The sequence below is a fragment of the Harmonia axyridis genome, chromosome 1, assembly GCF_914767665.1.
Source record: "Harmonia axyridis chromosome 1, icHarAxyr1.1, whole genome shotgun sequence".
NCBI classification, from domain to species: Eukaryota; Metazoa; Arthropoda; class Insecta; order Coleoptera; family Coccinellidae; genus Harmonia; species Harmonia axyridis.
In genome coordinates, this window is record NC_059501.1 from 50,905,571 (window position 1) to 50,926,891 (window position 21,321).

The 21,321-nt window shown below is 35.6% G+C and overlaps 1 protein-coding gene and 2 long non-coding RNA genes across 3 annotated transcripts in view; 2 read left to right on the forward strand and 1 right to left on the reverse strand.

The window, feature by feature from the left end:
- Positions 1 to 11,275, forward strand: part of LOC123682496 (L-threonine ammonia-lyase) — a 31,889-nt gene extending 20,614 nt beyond the window's left edge. The window contains exons 4-6 of the mRNA XM_045621138.1: positions 6,389 to 6,551; positions 6,609 to 7,127; positions 10,748 to 11,275. Of these exons, the coding sequence (XP_045477094.1) occupies positions 6,389 to 6,551; positions 6,609 to 7,127; positions 10,748 to 10,897 (832 nt within the window). The 3' untranslated portion in view covers positions 10,898 to 11,275. The remainder of the gene's footprint in view (positions 1 to 6,388; positions 6,552 to 6,608; positions 7,128 to 10,747) is intronic.
- Positions 7,549 to 10,265, forward strand: LOC123682502. The gene is made up of 2 exons (XR_006747825.1): positions 7,549 to 9,631; positions 9,670 to 10,265. It is a non-coding gene; the product is annotated as an uncharacterized LOC123682502 (long non-coding RNA).
- An 8,957-nt stretch (positions 11,276 to 20,232) lies between the features above and the next one.
- LOC123689077 lies at positions 20,233 to 20,995 on the reverse strand. The gene is made up of 3 exons (XR_006750166.1): positions 20,911 to 20,995; positions 20,598 to 20,827; positions 20,233 to 20,513 (listed from the first exon to the last, which is right to left on the reverse strand). It is a non-coding gene; the product is annotated as an uncharacterized LOC123689077 (long non-coding RNA).
- Between the last annotated feature and the right edge of the window lie 326 nt (positions 20,996 to 21,321).

Here is a 21,321-nt window from a genome sequence, read left to right on the forward strand (position 1 = left end):
ACACAGCTCTTATAATAAGAAGATACTTCATTAAAATCAACATTCTATTTTGAAAACTCCAGATTTCACAAAATAGTCCCATTATAATGACACCAGTCAATATCCCACTAAAGACTGCTGCTATCGAACAATACTGTATTCTTCGAGGGTCATCGAAACATACCACTAAGTACATACTAGACAAATTTTCATGTGATTGAGATTAAATACTTTTATTCTTTTGATATTCCATAAATTCATCCTAGAGCATATGATTGACATACTTCCAAGAGTGCCATAATTGTTTGAATATGAAAACAAATAGGTGAGTTGAAAGAAACAGGATATTCAACTGTGGATATTTATATTGAATACTTCTCATTTATTTTCAATGGCAAAATCAAGATGCATCAAGTAGTAGAGTTGGCAATAATGTAGGTACATATTATAGAACAAATTTGATTACAAGTGGAGTCTAAGATTTTCCATTGATTACAGAGCCATAAAACTTCATTTCCATATTTTCACACTGGTGGCTTCAAAAATATTGATGCAGATCATTATTTTTATGAGATAGTTGGAACAAATCAAATGCTTCATTTCATAAAGGAATTACTTTCTATCAGAATGCATACTTATTTATTTTGTATCCACACAATTATTTTGGTAATTGTTTTTAAATTTCTCGAAAATATGTATGGAACTTCAATATTCTGTTGGGATTCTTCAAATCTTCGATGATTTTCATTGCAAGTTAACATAATAATCATAATATCAAATATCATAATAACAACAACAGTGTAATCTGTAAATAGTGTGAATGAATATTTTAGGTTAGAACATAGATCATTCGAACTACTGTGTTTAAATTTGCAACACTCGAAATTTAAGGTTCAAACTTAAAACCACAGACAACTAGTCTGTGTTAGAACTTAGAACTTATACAGATTTATTTGAGAATGTGAGGTTAATTGTACGAAATGAAATAAACAACGATATATTATAAATGCGATATAATAAATGAATGGATATGAAGTATGACTATCAGAGCTAAGCTAATATGGGTGGTAGCGAGCTCAATTCGTTATGATTATCGAAAATGAAACAGAAAATGAAGAGAAAAATATTTAATCTTTATCGTCGATGAAATTGGGATAATTGTATTATGAATACTACTTTGTTCAACAAATGGAATGTTAAAAGTGAGTTTATGATGTTTTTTCCAATCTAGTAGCTTATTTCCAAGGTTCAAATTGTATATCTTATACTTGCGAAAACTTCAGTGTTCCGGTTACCAGGGGTGAATTAGCTCATTATGAAAATTTAAAATGGCTATATCTTTTTAACAGGGCCGAATCGGAAAAAATGGTAAATGAAAAAAGTGTTTCTTTTGACCTCAAGAATCTTCGGTTAAAATATATGTACAAGTCAAAGACTCACCCTGTAGATAGACCATTCCAGAACACCTGACTTTGACAGGTCAGCCATGTTTTCTGCCTCGTGTGCTATAGTTTGCGAGAAAAGTATTCATATCCATATTTTATAGGGTCTAGTGATAACAGAAAGAGACTTCTCATTTAAATGTCGCTGTCGCGTATGAAATTTTTTGCAACGTTATCGGGAAATATCCTTGCTGGATGTTTGAAAAAATTGAAATAATAAATAACATTGACCCGTATACGCTCACACTTGGTGAATGTTTAACTAGATAATTCCATCAAATAATCTCCTCGATTTTTTAAAACTGCAGAAATCTGAAGAATGATACCTTGTACCTTTCAGCTCGCATAGACCATTTCACAATTGAACAGAACGAAGGCATTTTCGATGTTGTATAAGTTATTGAAATTACAGGATATAAACTATGTTAGCAATTACAATACTTCGTTGATCTATGGTTACAATGCAATTGATAGGTAAACAAACTTTTGTTTGCACACATGTTCTCCTTTACCTAAACCGGCTCGAGAATCCAATATTTCAACAAGATAATGCCCGACTTTTTCAAAGGGACCAATGTGAATCATTTGCCATGGCCGCCCAGATCCCCCGATCCTTCGCCCATCGAGCATGTTTGGGACATCATGGGTAGAAGGCTTAGAAATTTACCCCAGCCCCCACGCAGTTTGGCGGCTCTGCGACATGAAGCTTGGGATAGTATCCCTCACGAAGAAATAGACCATCTTATCGCATTATTGGTTGTTGGGTGTATAGATAATAGCGGTGGACAAACACATTATTAACAAATTTATTGAAAAAATTGTAAACCCTTCGTTTTTTTCTCAAAATTTCAATCATTTACTCCTTGCTCTACTTTCTTTGTTTGCCAAAAAAAAATAAATTTGAACAGCTCTTTCTGGGTGTTGCAGTTTCTTTGTCAGTTAGTATATCTTGATTCGTTCTCAAGTTACAGGTGGTTTCTGAAAAACTATATATTGATATATTTGAAACGGATATCATTTTTCAAAAACTGATAACGGGATGCTTGTCGATAAATATGAGGACAATAAGCTGCGATCGAAAAAAGAGCTCTGGGAACTCTGAACATTCTTTCTCTAAGTCTTCTGGTTCTCGAGATGCTTTCAGTGAACATCGAATTTGGGACACCCTGTACAGTAATAATATAAAATTGTTCTTATTCAAAATTTCAACTTAATCATTGATCATAACTAATTAAACAAATCAATACAGGTATTTGAGTTCATGGACTAGCTTTCCACTTATACAGGGTGGTTCATCGAGATGGCCTATTAGACGTTTATGGAAAACTAATCATAATTTTGAGCTGAAAATTTGCACATTGGGGTTTGAGACAATGATCTTTCTCCCTAAAATATTTTCAGATCTCTACAACTTCCGGTTATACCGGAAACAGACTGCTACTTCCTTATTTCAAACGGCACACCCAGTATATTGTTGCATCATTAGATAGCTTTTTTGACGGCAATTTCCGCAATATGTCATACATTGGGTAAAAACTCAATGGCTCATGAGTTAATGGGATTCTTATGAAAAAAATGGTGGCGACGAACATTACATTTTTTTTTAATATCTCTGGAAAAAACCTTTTTCATTTTCGATTCTGCAAATACGTAGTATTATAAGACTGTTTGCGGTTTGGACCAAAAATGTATGAACTTGGACAAATCAAATTCACCAAAACTCAAGACTTTCAAATTAAAACCTATATTTTTTATTATTTCAGTCGATTCTATGTACAAAAATACCGGGCCTCACCAAAGCAAACCCTTTACCTAAAATGAATACTTTTAAGAGTTATAGAAGAAGAACTTTAAAGAGGAGAAACCGCAATTTAGAGCCCGTTCACATGACGAGCGGTTTCCGCGCGGTTTGAAACCGTGCGTTTACAAGTACATGAATTTTCTTCGAAGCGTACACATGCCTCCGCGCGGTTTTATGGACCGCGCGTAGAGCGCGGTTCTAGAGCTTGCCCGTAGTAACCGCGCGTCGGCGCGCGGTTTGAGATCATAGGTTTCTAATGTAACCGTTCAGATGACCGCGCGGGCACGCGCTGATAGATGCCAGAGACGTATTTATGTATTTTCCTTCGATCCGTTCGGTCAGAAATATTTCAAAATGGAACCGGACGCTCCTAAATTATTCATAGATGAAATTGAGAATTTTACTGTAATATGCGACATAACAAGTAGTGTTTATTCGGATAAAAACTCAAGGAGACGGGCTTGGGAAGAACTCGTCATCATATCCTGTGAAGGAGATGCTAATGAAGAAAAAAAATGTATTATGTGACCACATAAAAATGATAATAGCTCTTTATTTAGAAATCATGAGATACACGTAGAACAAATACAAATGAAGAGAAATAGTATCAAAATAACATTCACCTACCACTTAACAGCAGAAATCTACTATACTAGGTATATGGTTCTAATTATAATTTCTCAACAATAACTTAAATATTATATTCTTAAATGGTTTATAATTATTTATTTCTTTGATTTCATTAGGCAGTCTATTGAAAAACTTTGAACAACTGTATTCTAGCTGCTGTTTGTGTTGAATTTAATTTACATTTTGGAAAATAATGATATTGTACTTGTGTTATATTTATTTTGATATTCTGATATGATAGGAGAAAACATTTATTTTTTCGCATAAATAGTAGGTACTGGCTTTCAGTCAGCCTGTATGAAAAAATTGGGTGGACCCAATATCTACGTCTTCTGTCTCGTCGTTGCTGCCGTCGGTATAAAATCACCGTTAAAACTGTTTCTACTTCCATCTTTGACAATTGTAGAATTCAAACTGAATACGGGCGGTCACGGCAACGCGCATTCAGCGCTTGGCAACGAGCACCATGTGAATGTTTTGTTAATGAAATACATGTTTTCAATTGTTTTTAAAATACGGCTCAGTAAAAAGCCAGTTCTTCAATTTTTTTCTTCTTCTTCGTCAGACTTCCCTTATCCACTCATGGATGTAGGCCTCTTTCATGTTCCTCCATGCTTTCCTGTCCTGAGCTATCTGAAACCATCTATTTCCCGCATATTGCTTTATATAATCAAGCCATCTTCTCTGTGGTCTACCTACACTGCGTTTCGTTGTTCTTGGTCGCCAGTGTGTTACTTTATATGTCCATCTCGATTTGTCCTGTCGAGCCACGTGTCCTGCCCACTGCCACTTCAATTCTGCAATACGCGCTATAATATCTACGACTCTAGTTCTTCGTCGGATTTCTTCATTCCTTTTTCTGTCTCTAAGACTGACATTGAGCATAGTCCTTTCCATCGCTCTCTGCATCACCCTCAGCTGGTTTGCGGTCTTTTTAGTTATTGCCATAGTTTCCAGGCCATATGTCGCTACCGGTAATATGCAGGCATCGAAAACTTTCCTTTTAAGGTTTATTGGGATGTCGTTATTCCTGAATATATATTTCATCTTTCCAGAAGCCATCCAAGTTAGCCTGATTCTTCTTTTTATCTCTGCTGTTTGATTTTCTTTGCCGATTCTTATTGAGTGTCTTAAATATATATATTCTTCTACATTTTCAAGTTGTGTGCCGTCAATGTTTATGTGTTCTGTGATGTTATTGATAAGTTTGGTCTTCGAAACATTAATTTTCAAACCGACTTTTTTCAGAGCATCAATAAGTTGTTTTAACATCTCGCTCAATTCCTGCATGTTGCTACTTATTAGGACGATGTCATCGGCAAATTCGAAGATGATTTAAGTAGGATCAGTTTTAATTGATGAATAATAGAAACTATTCGATCTATAATTACCTATCAAAACTTAAAAAAGTTTAATTTTCACCTAAATCTGATACTGAATCCAGATTCAAACCGAAATGTAGAATTCAAACTGAATACGGGCCGTTACTGAAACGAGCGGTCACCGCTTGGCAACCGCGTTCCATGTGAACGGTATCCAATTATCAACCGCTCATTCAACCGCGCGTAGACCGTTTGTCATGTGAACGTGCTCTTAACCTATGTGGAGTGGCTTGTGACTTCCGGAAAACACAGAAAGATACTAAAATTCGATGTTTGGATAACTACATTTGACATTAAAAAAATTGTAATGATTCGTATTTGAAAATTGTATTGGTTAATGGATTTCTCAACAGTTCCAACGACAAACTAATTATAATTCATGAAATGTGAAATTTAGTTATCCAAACATTGAATTTTAGTTTCCTAGTCACAGACAACTCCACACAGTGAAGAATTGCGGTTTTACCTACTTTAAAGTTCCTCCTCCATAACTCTTGAATTATTCATTTTAGGTATAGGATTTGCTTGAGAAACCCCCACTATTTTTGTACGTAGAATCGATCGAAATAAAAAAAATATAGGTTCTAACTTGAAAATCTTGAGTTTTGATGAATTTGAGTTGTCCAAGTTCATGATCTTCTTATGAACACCCTGTTCATTTTTGGTCCAAACCGCAAACAGTCTTAATACTACGTATTTGTAGAATCGGAAAAGAAAAAAAATGTTTTCTGAAAACGCTTTTTCTTTTTCTACCGAAATATTCAAGAAAATGTGGGTCCTCATCGCTACTATTTTTTTCATAAGAATTTCATGAATTCATGAACCGTTGAGTTTTTTTACCCAAGGTATGACATATTCCCGAAATTGTCGTCAAAAAAGTTATCTAGTGTTGCAATAATATACTGCGGGTGTGCCATTTGAAATGAGGAAGTAGTAGTCTGTTTCCGGTATAACCGGAAGTTGTAGAGATCTAAAAGATCATTGTTCTAAACCCCAATATGCAAATTTTAAGCTCAAAATTATAAATAGTTTTCCATGAACGTCTAATAGGCCATCCCGGTGAATCACCTTTTATATACGAAGATAAAACTTCATACCTATATCACTTATAAAAGTCGCTATTGAATTTGTCTGATTGAAGAATTCATTTGCAGATACGATCATCCTCATATAATAGCTGGCCAAGGAACCATAGCTTTGGAGATTCTAGAACAAGTAGACCAGATAGACGCTATAGTAGTTCCTACTGGAGGTGGAGGACTATTAGCCGGTGTTATAGTGGCGATAAAAGCCCTAAGTTCTAAAATAAAAATAATTGTAATGTTTGAATTATATTTTTCGGAATGAAAATTAAGAAAAACTCATTTTGAATAGGGTGTGGAATCCGATCGATGTGCAAGTTTTTCCAAGGCACTGGAGTGTGGTCAACCAATTGAAACAAAAATCGAAGGTACCTTGGCAGATGGTTTGGCTGTTCCTATGGTTGGTTATAATGCTTGGGCATTAGCCAAAGACAATGTTGATAAAATGGTGACAGTTCAGGAAGAATGGATAGCTGTTGCGATCCTGAGATTGGTTGAGATGGAAAAATGCATTGTGGAAGGAGCGGGAGCTTGTGGACTTGCAGCAATACTAGCTGGCCAACTAGACGAATTTAAGGGAAAACGAGTTGTCTTGATACTCAGTGGAGGCAATATTGATACAACAATTTTAGGACGATGTTTGGAGAGGGGTCTTGCTGCTGATGGTCGGTTAGTGAAATTCAAAGCTACAGTCAGTGACAGACCTGGAGGAATTTCTGAATTGTGTAAACTTATTGGAAACATAGGAGTATCAATAAAAGATGTAATACATGAGAGAGCTTGGGTAACTTCCGATGTTTTCAGTGTTGAAGTAAGTATTGAAATATACACAACGGAAAAGTCATAGGAATGTTTGTAAAAATCATGCAAGCCCCAAAATCAACTTTTGTATCGTTTGAACTGTTCTTTTAACAGTTCATTTGCTTCGTTTAAATATGCTTTTCGTTTGGAAAACATCTGAAATAGTATATTGTGCAATAAGTGGGGAAAGTCCAACTTTTCTCGCGAGTGTGGAAGTTTGTGGCACGAGCCTGTAAGGCGAGTGTCGCAAACCACGAGCGAGAAAAGGACTTTCTCCACATGTTGCACACTATACTTTTCCTTCAACTGCACAAATTTCAATAATTCAATTCAAGTAATGGACTTGATTCAAATCAAAATGGCCTTCGTTGACAGTATGTGCTAATTTATTGCGTTTCCATAGAAACGACTCAAAAGCCCAATTTCATTGGTCTTGCAAGCTAGGTGTGGGCAAAGTGCCGCAATACATAGTTTTGAAATTGAGTAAGCTATGAAAAATACGCTACTTTTCATAGCAGTTGTAAGAAAATACAATGAAAAAACTTGGCAAACACGATAGATGGAAAAAGTAAATCCTATAAGTTTTCAGTATTTCAATTCAATTCAGTCTGGTTACATTGAAAATATTGTGTTTTACTATGGAACGACGACATTTGTCTTAAGACGAGACGAATCGAGCAGTAGGCCTTTTTTAAGCGCCAAGTCGAAGCATCTGAGTGGATGGGTGTCTCCCAAACTGCCATAAGTCATTTATGGAGGCGTTTCAGGGAAACTGCGAGTCCGGCTGAACAACACCTAGGACGTAGACGCTGTACAATGACAAGTCAGGAAAGATTTTCATTGCTAGGTAGATAGATAAATAGATAGATAGATATATATGTTTATTCGTTCTCATTGAAATAAACAAAAACAAGTCACAGAGATAATTACATATATAATTTTCTGTATGTGTTAGAAGACAACGTACAATTACACCTGAATTGAATTATAGAATTGCAGCGAGCACATAACATAATCATTGGACGAGTTACTCAAAGAAATGGTCTTCACGACTAAAAAATTAGATGTCCACCTTTTTCTAAAGGCATTCGCGGTGCCAGAGCAGACTGGTGCGAAAATCAATAAAATTGGAATGCAGATGATTCACTGAGTTTGGAGGCGATCCGGGAAGCATTTTTCCGTTTCCTATGTGGCTAGCGCAACCAGTTGCTCTAATCCATTAGGGAACGGAGACTAGCGAGACAACTTCGTTCCCTATGTGGCTAACGCAACTCGCACATTTATTGACCAGTGCTCTGCTTACATGCTAAACATTTTTGCATATACACCTATATTGTTATATTAATGTATAAAATGATAATTAAAATTTTTTTCTTTAAATCAGGCTGATTTAAGTTGGGTTTTTATTCAATGTATCAATTTAGTTCTCTCATTTAATAGGTTCTGCCTTTAAATTTTTTAGATCATTGGGTAGTTTATTTGTCCCCACGATACATTGCCAACACAATTTGATTTTTTATTCTTCTATGAATAGTTGGTTTATGCACAAATATTAAATTTTATTCGATATTGGGATTCCACGTTAACTTCAATAACATTTGATTTCAACTGTAGATATAAATATAAATGAAAGCCGGCATTCATAATAAACAAGATACCTGTGCAAAGTTATTTGAATATCTAATTTTTGAGAATAACAATCATAATTATTATATTCTACCTACAGAAATTTCATTGATTAATTTAAAATCACAAATTTCATCCGGGAATGTGGAACGTTTAGAAAATGGAAGTTCACGCATATAGAGGCGGTACCGTAATGGTATGGACCGGAAAAATAATAGACGGCAGAACCGACCTCGTTTACCAAATGGTTTTCTGACAGGTCAGCAATATATGGATGATATTCTTCAACCCTTTGCGCCTTTATTTACTGGTGCAGTTGGTGCAAAATTTCGCCCTAATGCAGGATAATTCTCGTCCCATACTGCTGCCTGTGGGACGAACTGCTTAGAAAACGAGGGACTTGAGGTATATGCAATATTCAATATAGAAAAGATGAAGAACTCTGAAAAAAATCAAAATTGCGGAAAACCTGCAACTTTCGAGGTTTTTTCTCTCGGTTGTCAAATTGAATTTTATTTTCTGAATCATCTCAATTTTCAAAAAATTTCTGAGGAAAAATTTTTTCATAAATCGAAAAACATACTTTTTATATATCTACAGCGAAAAAAAATCACGTTTCACAAAATTTTTCACGTTAGTAGTTAATGTATGAGAGTTCATCCTCCCTTTTTGACTTCAATTTTCATCCTCGAGCCGTGCAGGGTGTGTCAATAGGCCTGGGGGTAAAGTTTAGAGTTCCGGTAGCTATGTGTACCCCCATCTTGGCCCTCATGCGGAGTCTTAGTCATATTTGTGGGTGGTATTCTTGGGCCCCGTTTCCTATGCCCTCTGATATTGGAGCCCTGTGTGTACCCCCATATTGACTACCATTTTGGCGCACCCAGATCGGTAATCGCGGATTCCTGGTCATGTTTCATGTGAACGAGGTGATGGTATTCTTGGGCACCATTTCTTGTGCCCCAACATTTCGGAGCCCTATTCGTATTATCGGGCCCACAGATATGTTGTCGCGCAGTCCTGTAGTCATGTTTCATGTGGACGAGGCCTATGTGTATGCCCCTATTTTTGGGCCTCCGAATATCAGGGCCCCCAGATCTGTAGTCGCGAAGTCCTAGTCATGTTTCATGTGAAGGAGGCCTATGTGTGTGTGTCCCTATTCTTGGTGCCTCCTAATATCGGGGCCCCCAGATCTGTAGTCGCGGAGTCCTAGTCATGTTTAATGTGAAGGAGGCCTATGTGTGTGCCCCTATTCTTGGTGGCTCCTAATATCGGGGCCCCCAGATCTGTAGTCGCGGAGTCCTGGTCCTGTTTCATGTGAAGGAGGCCTATGTGTGTGCCCCTATTCTTGGTGCCTCCTAATATCGGGGCCCCCAGATCTGTAGTCGCGGAGTCCTAGTCATGTTTCATGTGAAGGAGGCCTATGTGTGTGCCCCTATTCTTGGTGCCTCCTAATATCGGGGCCCCCAGATCTGTAGTCGCGGAGTCCTAGTCATGTTTCATGTGAAGGAGGCCTAAGTGTGTGCCCCTATTCTTGGTGCCTCCAAATATCGGGGCCCCCAGATCTGTAGTCGCGGAGTCCTAGTCATGTTTCATGTGAAGGATTCCTATGTGGGTCCCCCCCATTCCCACATTATTTTTTTCGGAAATTGCTGAAAAACTGTAAGGCTTAGGTGTAGGAAATCCTAATAAAAATAGTTTCGAAATTAATTTCAACATTCAATAAAATATAGAGATACTGGGTGTGTCATTTTAAATAAGTGAGTTGTTGGCTATTATTTGTGGTTAATTATCAATTATTGTCAATCTGTATAATCCAGAGTTGAAATTTTTTTCTGGATAGAAATAGCCAATATGTCTAGTTTTTTCATCAATTACCATTTGAAAAAAACTCCATAATTTAAATTTTTCGCCATTTTCTCGTAAATGGTGCTTCTAAGGATGAAGTGATCTGAATAATATTAATTGAATGTTTTACAGTTTATTGAACACAATGTTTTGTTTCAGGTGAAGGTTGTGTGTGAAACAAGAGACTATGCTCATAGCTTGGAATTGAGAGAACTGATATTTGCTAATTACAAGAAAGTTAAATTTGAAGACCTACGTTGCATTAAACATAGAAAACCAGATATAACATCACTTCTTGACGAAAACTGAGATGAAATTGAATGATTCCCCATACTCATCTGGTTATTTTCTATTATTGAGTTTAGAAGTTATTTCCAATAAAAAACATATTCTACGAATTGTGAGATCTGTAGTGGGTTTTGATGAATTTATTCCATTAATATAATTAATTATATGTATAAAATTTGCACTCATCAGTGATCATTACTGAGGATGATCTTAAGTTTTTGTTAATTTTTATATCTTTTGTTGAAATATTTTATTGGAATTTGATTTTGATTTGTGGAGTTATTTGAATACCGGTTATTGTATTATATTTTGTTTATTTAGAAGTCACGTACAGGCTCACGCCTCTGTGATTATACGTTTATACCCTGTAGCTCACAGAATAAACCATATTATTTATAATTGTGCTTTGATGGCTGATGTTGATGTAAATTGGACTGTATTCTAACCAGGTGGTCCTGCGTACAAAACACAATAGTAGACAACACAATTCACTATAAATACAGAATATTTCTTTATAAGATAAACACTATTTTTAACATATGTTGCTCCAAACAACTCCAACTTTTCACTTTTCAAAGGAATTACGTTACTTAAAAAACATTCATAATAAAAAAGTGAAAATGTTGGAGAGGAAAATTTTATTCAGATTAGTTCAATAGGGAAGATATCAATGTTTAATTTTTTTTCAACTGTCACATCTTGTCTTATTGACTTTTTATGTGCAGTCATTTGGTCAGCTTAGAATTTTTTCGTTGAATAAAACCATTTCCAACTAATTCTGTGATTTCATCAATAGGTAATAAGCCTCTATTAACTGTAGTGCTATATTTCGAAATAGTGGAATTTGTGACAAAATTTCACAGATATAGGAATCCAAAACGCAAATTGAGAAATTGAAAAGTGCTGTAAAGAGGTCGAAGAAGAGATGCTGATGCATCATCAAGAGGTACTACTTAGAAATATAACTACTACCATTACTGATGGTATTGTAGTGACTCTTTGCATGCTCAAGAGATGGCGTCGAGGCAGCGCATCTCCACATTACTACCGTTCTTTCTAAAATAATACTTTAAATCCAAAATAATCTAACATGAGAGAAATACTGTATATTTTCCTTTTTGAGAGCAGATATCAGAGCTTTATAATCACTCATTTCCATTGTAGTGATTTTTATATCCTCTTTGGTATATTTTATCAGATATCTGCTTTTAATAATAGTTTTTAATTTTTGATGGAACTGGGTATACGATCCTATTTTTTGTGTGATTATCACGGGAAGGCATCTTTTTTGTCCATTAGTTGGGCTCGTTATTGTAGGTGTTGGGCTCGAGGTTTTCGAGTGGGTATTTTTTTCGGTCTCGAGTACTCCGAAAGAATTTGAAATTTTAGGTGGGTAAGTCTTGACGATTGGCGCCTTGGATGTTTTTTTGGGAGAAATGAACGTTTCACAGTCCATTTCTTCACTCCACGTGGATGTGGAAGCCATTGATTCTTGGAAATTTTTTACAACATCCATGTCCTTAAACCGCTGCAGGCGATTTTTAAGGTCGAGGATAACTCCTCTATGTTGTTGAAGTCTTTTAACACTTTTAACACTCTGCACTTTGTCACTTGTGAATACACTTAAACTCAGGTACCAGTCGATCCAGTCAGTCAGTAGAATATATTAGAATACGACATAAATTGATACATCACATTACTCTAACGTAAGAAATCCTGAAATAATGTATCCCACCTGAGGCGAATATGTGTTTTATTTGACCCAACATACCTCTAGGAAAAAATTATACTAACCACCCAATATTGTTCATACATTATAATTTATATAAAAACATTAGGTGCGATCCCAGAGATCAGGTACTAATTTGTAAATAAAAAATTTAAATTTATCTATCCTGTATATTTCTCCTTGTAAATATTCTTGTATATATAATTTAGGAAAATAATAATAAAAACGCTGAAAAGCAATATGTGTTTTATTTGAATCTAACATGAAATATGTGTTGTTAGAATGAAAGTGAAAGAATGGGAATTAATCTTAAACTACAGAAAAAGAAAGAACAGTGATCATTATTTTCAAATAAAGACCTATTATTATTTTCCCCGATTGTATCCTCTGCGCGTATGAGAGAAAACTTCCCTCGCAGTAAGCTTTCTCTCTCCCCGCTAAGGCCCAGTTTCACCAAACAGCACTTGATCCCAGATTGATTAAACTCCGCTTGTTACTAAAGCAGGCTTAACAGTGTTTTCTGTTTCACCATGCATCAACCCGTCCGAAGATGATCGCGATTAACCAAATCGCGATTAAATAGTCTAACAATTTGGCAACGTTGTGAACGAAGGGTTATATAGTGTTCTGTATCGTATTAGCAGTGATGACCACCATTGGCGCTAGGTGTCAGGTGTCATTCATTCATAACTCATAACATTTCAAATCATTTGTCATCTTGTAAACAAAAAACAAAGTTAATTTTTGCCGAAAATGTCGAGTGATGTGCTTCGAAATGTCGAAAACTTGCAGAAGTTAAAAAGAAATTATCCCATTTCACAAAACCACACATTCTGGAAAAAAACTTTATAAGTAATTTTATTAACTTATCTATTTTTATTAACAAGTTGAACTGCTTCATAAATAATATTTCAATCAAACATATCAATAAATCATTCTTTGCAATAAATTTCATAAAACACAAAAACAAAGTTTACGTGTATTTTAAATGGGAAATATTGAGCCTATACATATAGTATATAGCCATATTTTGATAAAATTGACCCAAAAATTAGAAATTTCCGGAAAAATAATTACATAGACAAGAGTTCCATACTGATAAATAATTATTAATCTCAACTTGAAAGGTTATAATCCTCCAAAAATTAGTGCCGCCGATTAGTGCTAAATCGCGATTGGTCGATTAAATGGCGCTTTGGAGTGTGGTGAAACGCTACATTACATTAATCGTGATCTAAGGCCCCACTTAAGAGCCAAGTCAAGATTAAAGCATTTGGTGAAACTGGGCCTAAGAGGACATTCACTCAATCCCGAATATCCAAAATATCAGAAGGATAGAGCTCGGCCGTGTCCGGTCTTTGTAGTCCCTCTGTGGTGGGATTCTGTAACGGCAAAGCGAAGCGAAAACGTGACGAAACGACAGTTTTGCTCGGTTCGGTATTCTGTAAAGGGATTCGGCAATAGTCGTGTTTGCCGAAGCAAAGAACGACCTCATGACGATAACGAAACATTTTAGGGTTCGTTGTCATTACGAAAAGTCCGACGACGTTTTTGATTGGTTTACTTTTACCACGTGACCAAGTCTTAAGCGTCATATTATGACACTTGGATGATTTCGATTTCGAGGTTATAATTTTGAATGTTTTGCTTCACAATATATATTAGAATTGCAAATCAACTGCACATTAATTGAGTGATATCAAGTTATCAGAGTTATCAATATTCGCTGTTCAAATGGCGTTCTCGTGTTCCTCCAATAATTATCCATAAATGGTTTCAATTCATCGAATAGAACGTGAACTAAATGTTTCGACAAACGGAAAACGTATATGAATCTCTCATCCGTTAAGTTAAATGGATCATTTCTATCTCGAAGAAATCTATTCTCCTCTCTTGTAAGAGTTAGACGAACTCTTCTTGAGATTTCCTCGTCGATGATCAGAATCATTGAAAACATGATGAATATTTCTTTATACCTATACACACTATTAGTTGACTCCCCGAACTTATTTTGTAGTATGGGTAGGTTTTGTAACTGGAATAAGAATGAAGGTTTTAAATTATAATCCATTGAACGAGGTTCCATTTCGAATTTCTTCCAGTGCTCAAATAAGACTTTGTAATACTCAATATTTGCATTCAGGTGCTGTATTCAATTAGCTAATTCATTCTTAATGATAAACTAAACAGTTTAAAATGGTATGAAACCCTTTGTTAAGTAACTTCCAATGAGAGTCATAAATCAAAATATAATTTCTGACAATACTCAAGTTAAATACTGTGGATTATTCAAAGGACATTACAGCTAGAGTCCATAAAAGGAACTCTTATCTCATTGCTCTTATTAGAGATTATCTCAGGTACCTCATATGTCAAAACCTGCAGAATCCTACAGTAGCTGAAATATCTACTTATTTGCAACGTTGCCAATGTTCCTTCGTGTGAAGTCGGTAAGCTCCGACAACGAAACTAAAAGCGTAAAGATAACGAAACGATAAAGAAAAAGACGCTTACAGAATACCGCATTCGCTCCGCTTAGCTTCGCTTCGTAACGTTATCGCTTTCGTTTGCTATGATAACGAAAGTTACAGAATCCTACCCCTGGTCCTCGTCGAGCTTTTGGTCCTCTTTCTAAGGATTCCGCCGATTCTTGGACCTGTCTGTCGCCTCCTTGAAATTTCTTCACCGTCCTTGTAGTACCTAAAACAACAGCTTTTTGCATTATATTACATATATACTCACTCAGTTCTAGTTGCTTTATGAAATTTTGAAATTTTTGGATACTATTCCAGTGGTTAAGATGAGAATTGGAATAGTTCTAGTTGATATCATTCCCCAATGATCCTTTATTGGAAACTTGACTTCCCTGTATTCTGAAATTTTATGGGCCTCTTTTTGACGCATGTTGGTATTGTTTGGTATTATCTGGCCTGTTGTAAGGAAATGTTTTATGAGTTAAAACAGTACGATCCCATTACAGTTTATAGCGTTTGTTTTCTAGGATAGTCTCTGGTTGGTACTTGTAGTATGGCACTTTTTACGAATGAATTAGTTCTAATGTGGTTGCCAATTCTTGGTAGAGTATTCATTTCCTGCGAACATTCGACATCTACCTGGAATATGCTGGATTGTCTCATTCGTTGGAAACGGTATCTATCGTCAGTATTAGTTCCATCCTTTATGATATGCTTGCAATGATTTCTCGTTGAGATCACTTGATCTTGGATGTCTAAAAGAAAACCTTCCGTTTATGGGTACATCGCACCTGATGTGAGCCAATAGTTTGACGTTTCAATATCGACATGATAGTGGTTCACCTCGTTGAAATGTCATCCATCTAGGGGCTTCTCTCTCCATCTTTGAAGTTTGTCTTTGATTGTCTGGTGGTTGTATGAAACTTGCTCCTTGTGCAGTTGTAAAGATGTTGATTCGTTTGCTTCACACAATGTTTGGTATACCTCTGACGTACTTGCTTTGTCTTTGAAGTATGTTCGCAAGCATTTTATTTGCCCATGAGCAAGTGGTATGATGTCTAGAATGTTTTTTCCAGTCGTGCGTAATATGCTCCTTACAATTCTTGCTATGTACTATACTAATTATTTTCTCAAGATATGTTAATCTGTTGAAAAGGCCGAATGAAAAATAATGATTTCAAAAGTCAATTTATGCAACCCCAGAGCAGGCCCACCGTCAGAAATTTTGGCGTCCTGGCAAAAAAATTCGCCGCTCTGTTTTGCCTAACTTATCTGATTTTCTTTGGAGGAGCCTCTGATATTCCTTTCAGGCATCATTTCAGTTGCATATGCAATCGTATTTGAGAACTAAAAATCACCTCATCAGATTTTTTTTATCAAAGGAGATTTTGTCGATTTTTTCAAAGAACGCCCTGAATGGTTTGAAAATGCTATAATAATAATAGTTTATTCTGAGAAATCAATTATTAACATAATGCATATAGAATATTGCAGTTTTTAAGGTACATTTCAGAACCTATTTGTATTTTCATAACTAATTGAAAGCGACTATTCGATTTCAATAAAATTGGCGTTTGGCAATTTTTGTATTTCACTAAAACGTTTAGGCTCAATTTGAACGTATTGTCGCCACTGTGTTTTATGAAGTCACTGTATAAGAGGAGAGCTACAGTGACTTAAATCTAACTGGCTACAATTCGTTCAAATTGAGCCTAAAAAGGGCGAACCATATGGCTCAACCATAGAAATTGAGATTACAATTGACTGCACTGAACTGACACTGTCAAAATTGAAATTATTGGGTCTGATAGTATTTGATTGTATAAGGAAAAAACTCGCTCTGCTCGCCGAAGGGGCTCCGCCCCTTGGACCCCGTCACTATGCCGATAGATCCTTCACTGGGTATCCGTCTTGAAAATAAAAGATTTTTACCTTGTATCGTTAGCTGATTTCAGACGATTCACTCGGTATACTATGCTGATACTAGGGTGGAATTCTATATGATTTTTTTCCTAGAACAAACCGTTTGGCCCTTGCTCACATGAAAATATTTGATGCAAATAACTTTCCATGACGACAAATCAAGGGCGGTCCTAGCCTTAAATTTTGAGGGGGTTCGCCGTTATGGGCTTCGAGTATTTCTATGTGACAAAATCCCAAATTATACCGATATCAAGCCTTACCTTGCAAAAATATTTATATTTAGATATTCATATGAATATTTATATAAGGCGTACAACTTTGCGTCCGCCGTTTTGCAATTGATGGCTGTAACGGTAAGTGGTAGTAGAAATAAATATATCTTAGATGTCATACAATAAGTTTAGGTATTTGTGAACATAACGCCATTGACATGTTAGTCGATTTGTGTCTGCATCATAAAGTTATTCACGATTAACTATGTTAGCTTACGAGCCAAATTCTCGTCATTTGCGGGAGGTTTCAATTTTCTACTAAAATATGAAGAAATCCGCGGCTGAGGTTCATCGAATGCTTTCAAATATATATAGTGAGAACGATATTGGTGGAAGAACGTACCAACGATATTGTTTATGTCTAGGTTTAGTTATTTTCTGGTACATCTGTAAAATGGCTTGTTCCGTTGGATTAAATAAATAAATAAATAGAAGAGTGGTTTCAACGCTTCAAGAATGGTGATTTTGATGTCGAAGACCAGCATCGCGGTGGAAGAGAGAAGTTTTTTGAAGATGCAGAATTGGAGGCAATAATTTATCAAGACTCATGTCAAACGCAACAATAATTGTAGGATCAATAGGAGTGACACTAAAAGCCATTTCAAAATGCCTGAAAGTCATAGGAATGTCTCAGAAACAAGGAAATTGGGTGCGGTACGAGTTGAAGCCGCGAGGTGTTTGAACGGCGTTTATTTACTTGTGAACAGCTGCTTGCAAGACAAAGACGGAAGGGTTTTCTGCATCGGATTGAGACTTGAGACGAAAAATGGGTTCATTACGATAATCCCAAGCGCATAAAATCATGAGGATATCCCGACCATGCTTCCACATCGACGGCCAAACCGAATATTCACGGTTCTAAGGTCATGCTCAGTATTTGGTGGGACCAGCTCGGCGTAGTGTATTATGACTGAAAGAATCACAGGCGATCGTTATCGAACGCAATTAATGCGTTTGTACCGAGCATTGAAAAACAAACCGCCGCAATACAACGAGAGAGAAGATGAATTGATTTTACTGCATGACAATGCTCGACCCCATGTTGCGAAAGTAGTCAAGATATACTTGGAAACGTTAAAATGGGAATTCCTACCCCACAACCCTACCCGACGTATTCTCCAGACGTTGCTCCCACGGACTATCACTTGTTTCAATTAATAACACACGGCCTGGCTGACCAACACTTCCGATCTTATGAAGAAGTAAAAACTTGAATCGATTCGTGGATCGCTTCAAAAGGTGACCAGTTTTTTCAATTCGTACGCTGTCCGAAAGATGGGAGAAAGTAGTGACCAGCGATGGGCAATACTTTGAATTATAAATGTATAACCAGTTTTTTACAATAAAGCCTCGAATTTCGCAGAAAAAGTTGTACCCTTATGTATTTGTTGTATTATAATACCATTATTTACTAATCAGGGTTTTAACCATTCAGGTAGAAATTAAAAAAAAATTAGATTGTTTGATATGAAAGAAAGAAGACAATTGGCAACTACATCACAAAATCTAATTTGGTCTTTAAAACTTTGAACCCTTTGAAAACCTTGTAATCACAGCGTCCTCGTCAACATCAATGTCCCTATGAATGTTCAGGAGGACAAAATACTCCATAAAAATAGAAGCAAACTACTAAATATGTCGTTTTCCACTGAATCTTGTCATCTGAATCTTATTATTCTCCTCTATGATAGAAAAACTTTATTCAAATCAACAGAATTTTCTCACACCAAAATATCACAGCGATATATATCGATATTTTACTCTTACATATTTCGATTCATTTCGATAGTGTCAGAAAATATCGATACAATATATAGATATCGATAGTTTTCTGACCTTTGCCCATCCCTAGTGTGGATTTTCCGAACGCAGTCAGTAAGCGTAACGGTTTCATCATAACCATAAACAAAGATTTCTTTATGATCATAATCGTCAGTCAGACGCATGTCTTAAAATTTTGTTGAAATATAAATCGTATATTGTATTATTTAATAATGAATAAAAAATAATGGTAATTCTTTACTTTAACGCCCCCTCGTATTTTTCACTTTTTTGTTATTTTTCATTGAAAATGTGCATTTTACAATGATTCTTGATGGTTTTCGATGATGGCAAGTAAGTATTTTTGCTGATTTGTTGAACGGGATATGGAGTGAACAGGGGTGCTGGGTGGGAAAGAATTTTTGAAGAAACGTTATGAAAATGGTGATTTCTATGCACGTTTACTCTTAAAAATATCTGACATGTAAATTTTGATGACGTCATTCTTAAAAACAATTCAAAAAATTTTAAAAATTTTATTCAAAAATATTTAAACGTAACCTAACATAACCATAACCTAACATAACCATAACCTAACATAACCTTAACCTAACATAACCATAACCTAACATAACCATAACCTAACATAGCCATAACCAAACCTTATTTAACTGCACACCTGTGATTCTGCAAATTGATGACGTCATTATCAAAAACAATTTTAAAAAATTCTACAATTTTATTCAAAAAGTTTTGAACGTAACCTAACATAACCTTATATAACTACACACCTGTAATTCTGCAGTTTGATGACGTTGTTCTCAGAAACGAAATAATTCAAAAATTTGAAGAAAAAAATATCTAAAGTAAATGTTATTCAGCATAAAAACTAGTTCGCAATCATTAATAACCATCACAAAATAATTCCTAAACCTTAATTCAGCAACAAAATAAAAGAAGCTCACAACATGAGTTCACCGTCCAGCACCAATACAATATCAATGATAGAAAACAAGTATTTTTGCTGATTTGTTGTACGGAATAGGGAGTGAACAGGGGAGCTGGATGGGTAAGAATTTTTGAAGAAACGTTATAAAGCACGTTTACTCTTAAAAATATCTAACATGTAGAGTTTGATGACATTCTCAAAAACAATTCATTCTATACGAGCAAATTACTCTTTTTCCCAAACAAATAAATTAAGCAAAATGAAAAAAAATTAATACCTTATGTCAAAAGATGCTCTGACATAAAAATCACTTTGCAGCATCTAAAAAGATTTCAAATTCCGCAGATACTCTTGACCGGCATTTTTCGCAAAAAGCGTGACACGACAACAGCCCATGAGCTATAAGGAATTGCCGCTCCACAACTTTATTCAAAATCATCTGGTTAAACTCAATATTCGTGAAAGAACTCTCTTTGCAGACGTTATAGCCACAAGTCTTAACTACTGGCAGGAGATCAACCATTGTAATCTGCAAATGAATTGAAAAAAAAATCCAAGCGAACTTTTCCGAAAGAACAATATTTCAAGTTATAAAAGTTCGTAAGTTACTTACATTTTAAATAATAGCGGCATCTAAAAAGATTTCAAAGTCCGCAGATACTCTTGACCGGCATTTTTCGCAAAAAGCGTGACACGACAACAGCCCATGAGCTATAAGGAATTGCCGCTGCACAACTTTATTCAAAATCATCTGGTTAAACTCAATATTCGTGTGAAAGAACTCTCTTTGCAGACGTTATAGCCACAACTCTTTACTACTGGCTGGAGATCAATCATTGTAATCTGCAAATGATTTGAAAAAAAATTCAAGCGAACTTTTCCGAAAGAACAATATTTCAAGTTAGAAATGTTCGTAAGTTACTTACATTTCAAATAATAGCTTCAAAAACACAAATCTTGTTTGCTTGTGAATATATTTCAGCCCATTTTTTAAAATGGCTACTAGCAAAAGAACGTTTCCAGGCAATGATAATATTAAGCGATGGCCAACTCAATATCTTTTCCTTTATATATATATTCATAGAATAACATCAACCCATAACCAATAAAAGCTATAATGTCAAAATGAAAGCCGAAATTGAAATCCCAATTTTTTGAAATTACGTTGGAAGACATACAGTCATGGTTTCATATCTGCTATCACATTTCAAGGATATCCAATGAAGATATATATATTCCTATAAGTGTCGCCCAAGAAAGACACCATTGATATATGCAGGATCCTTTCAACCGAAGGCACTTGTTTGCATAAGCGCTAATACTCAATCCGTCAAGCC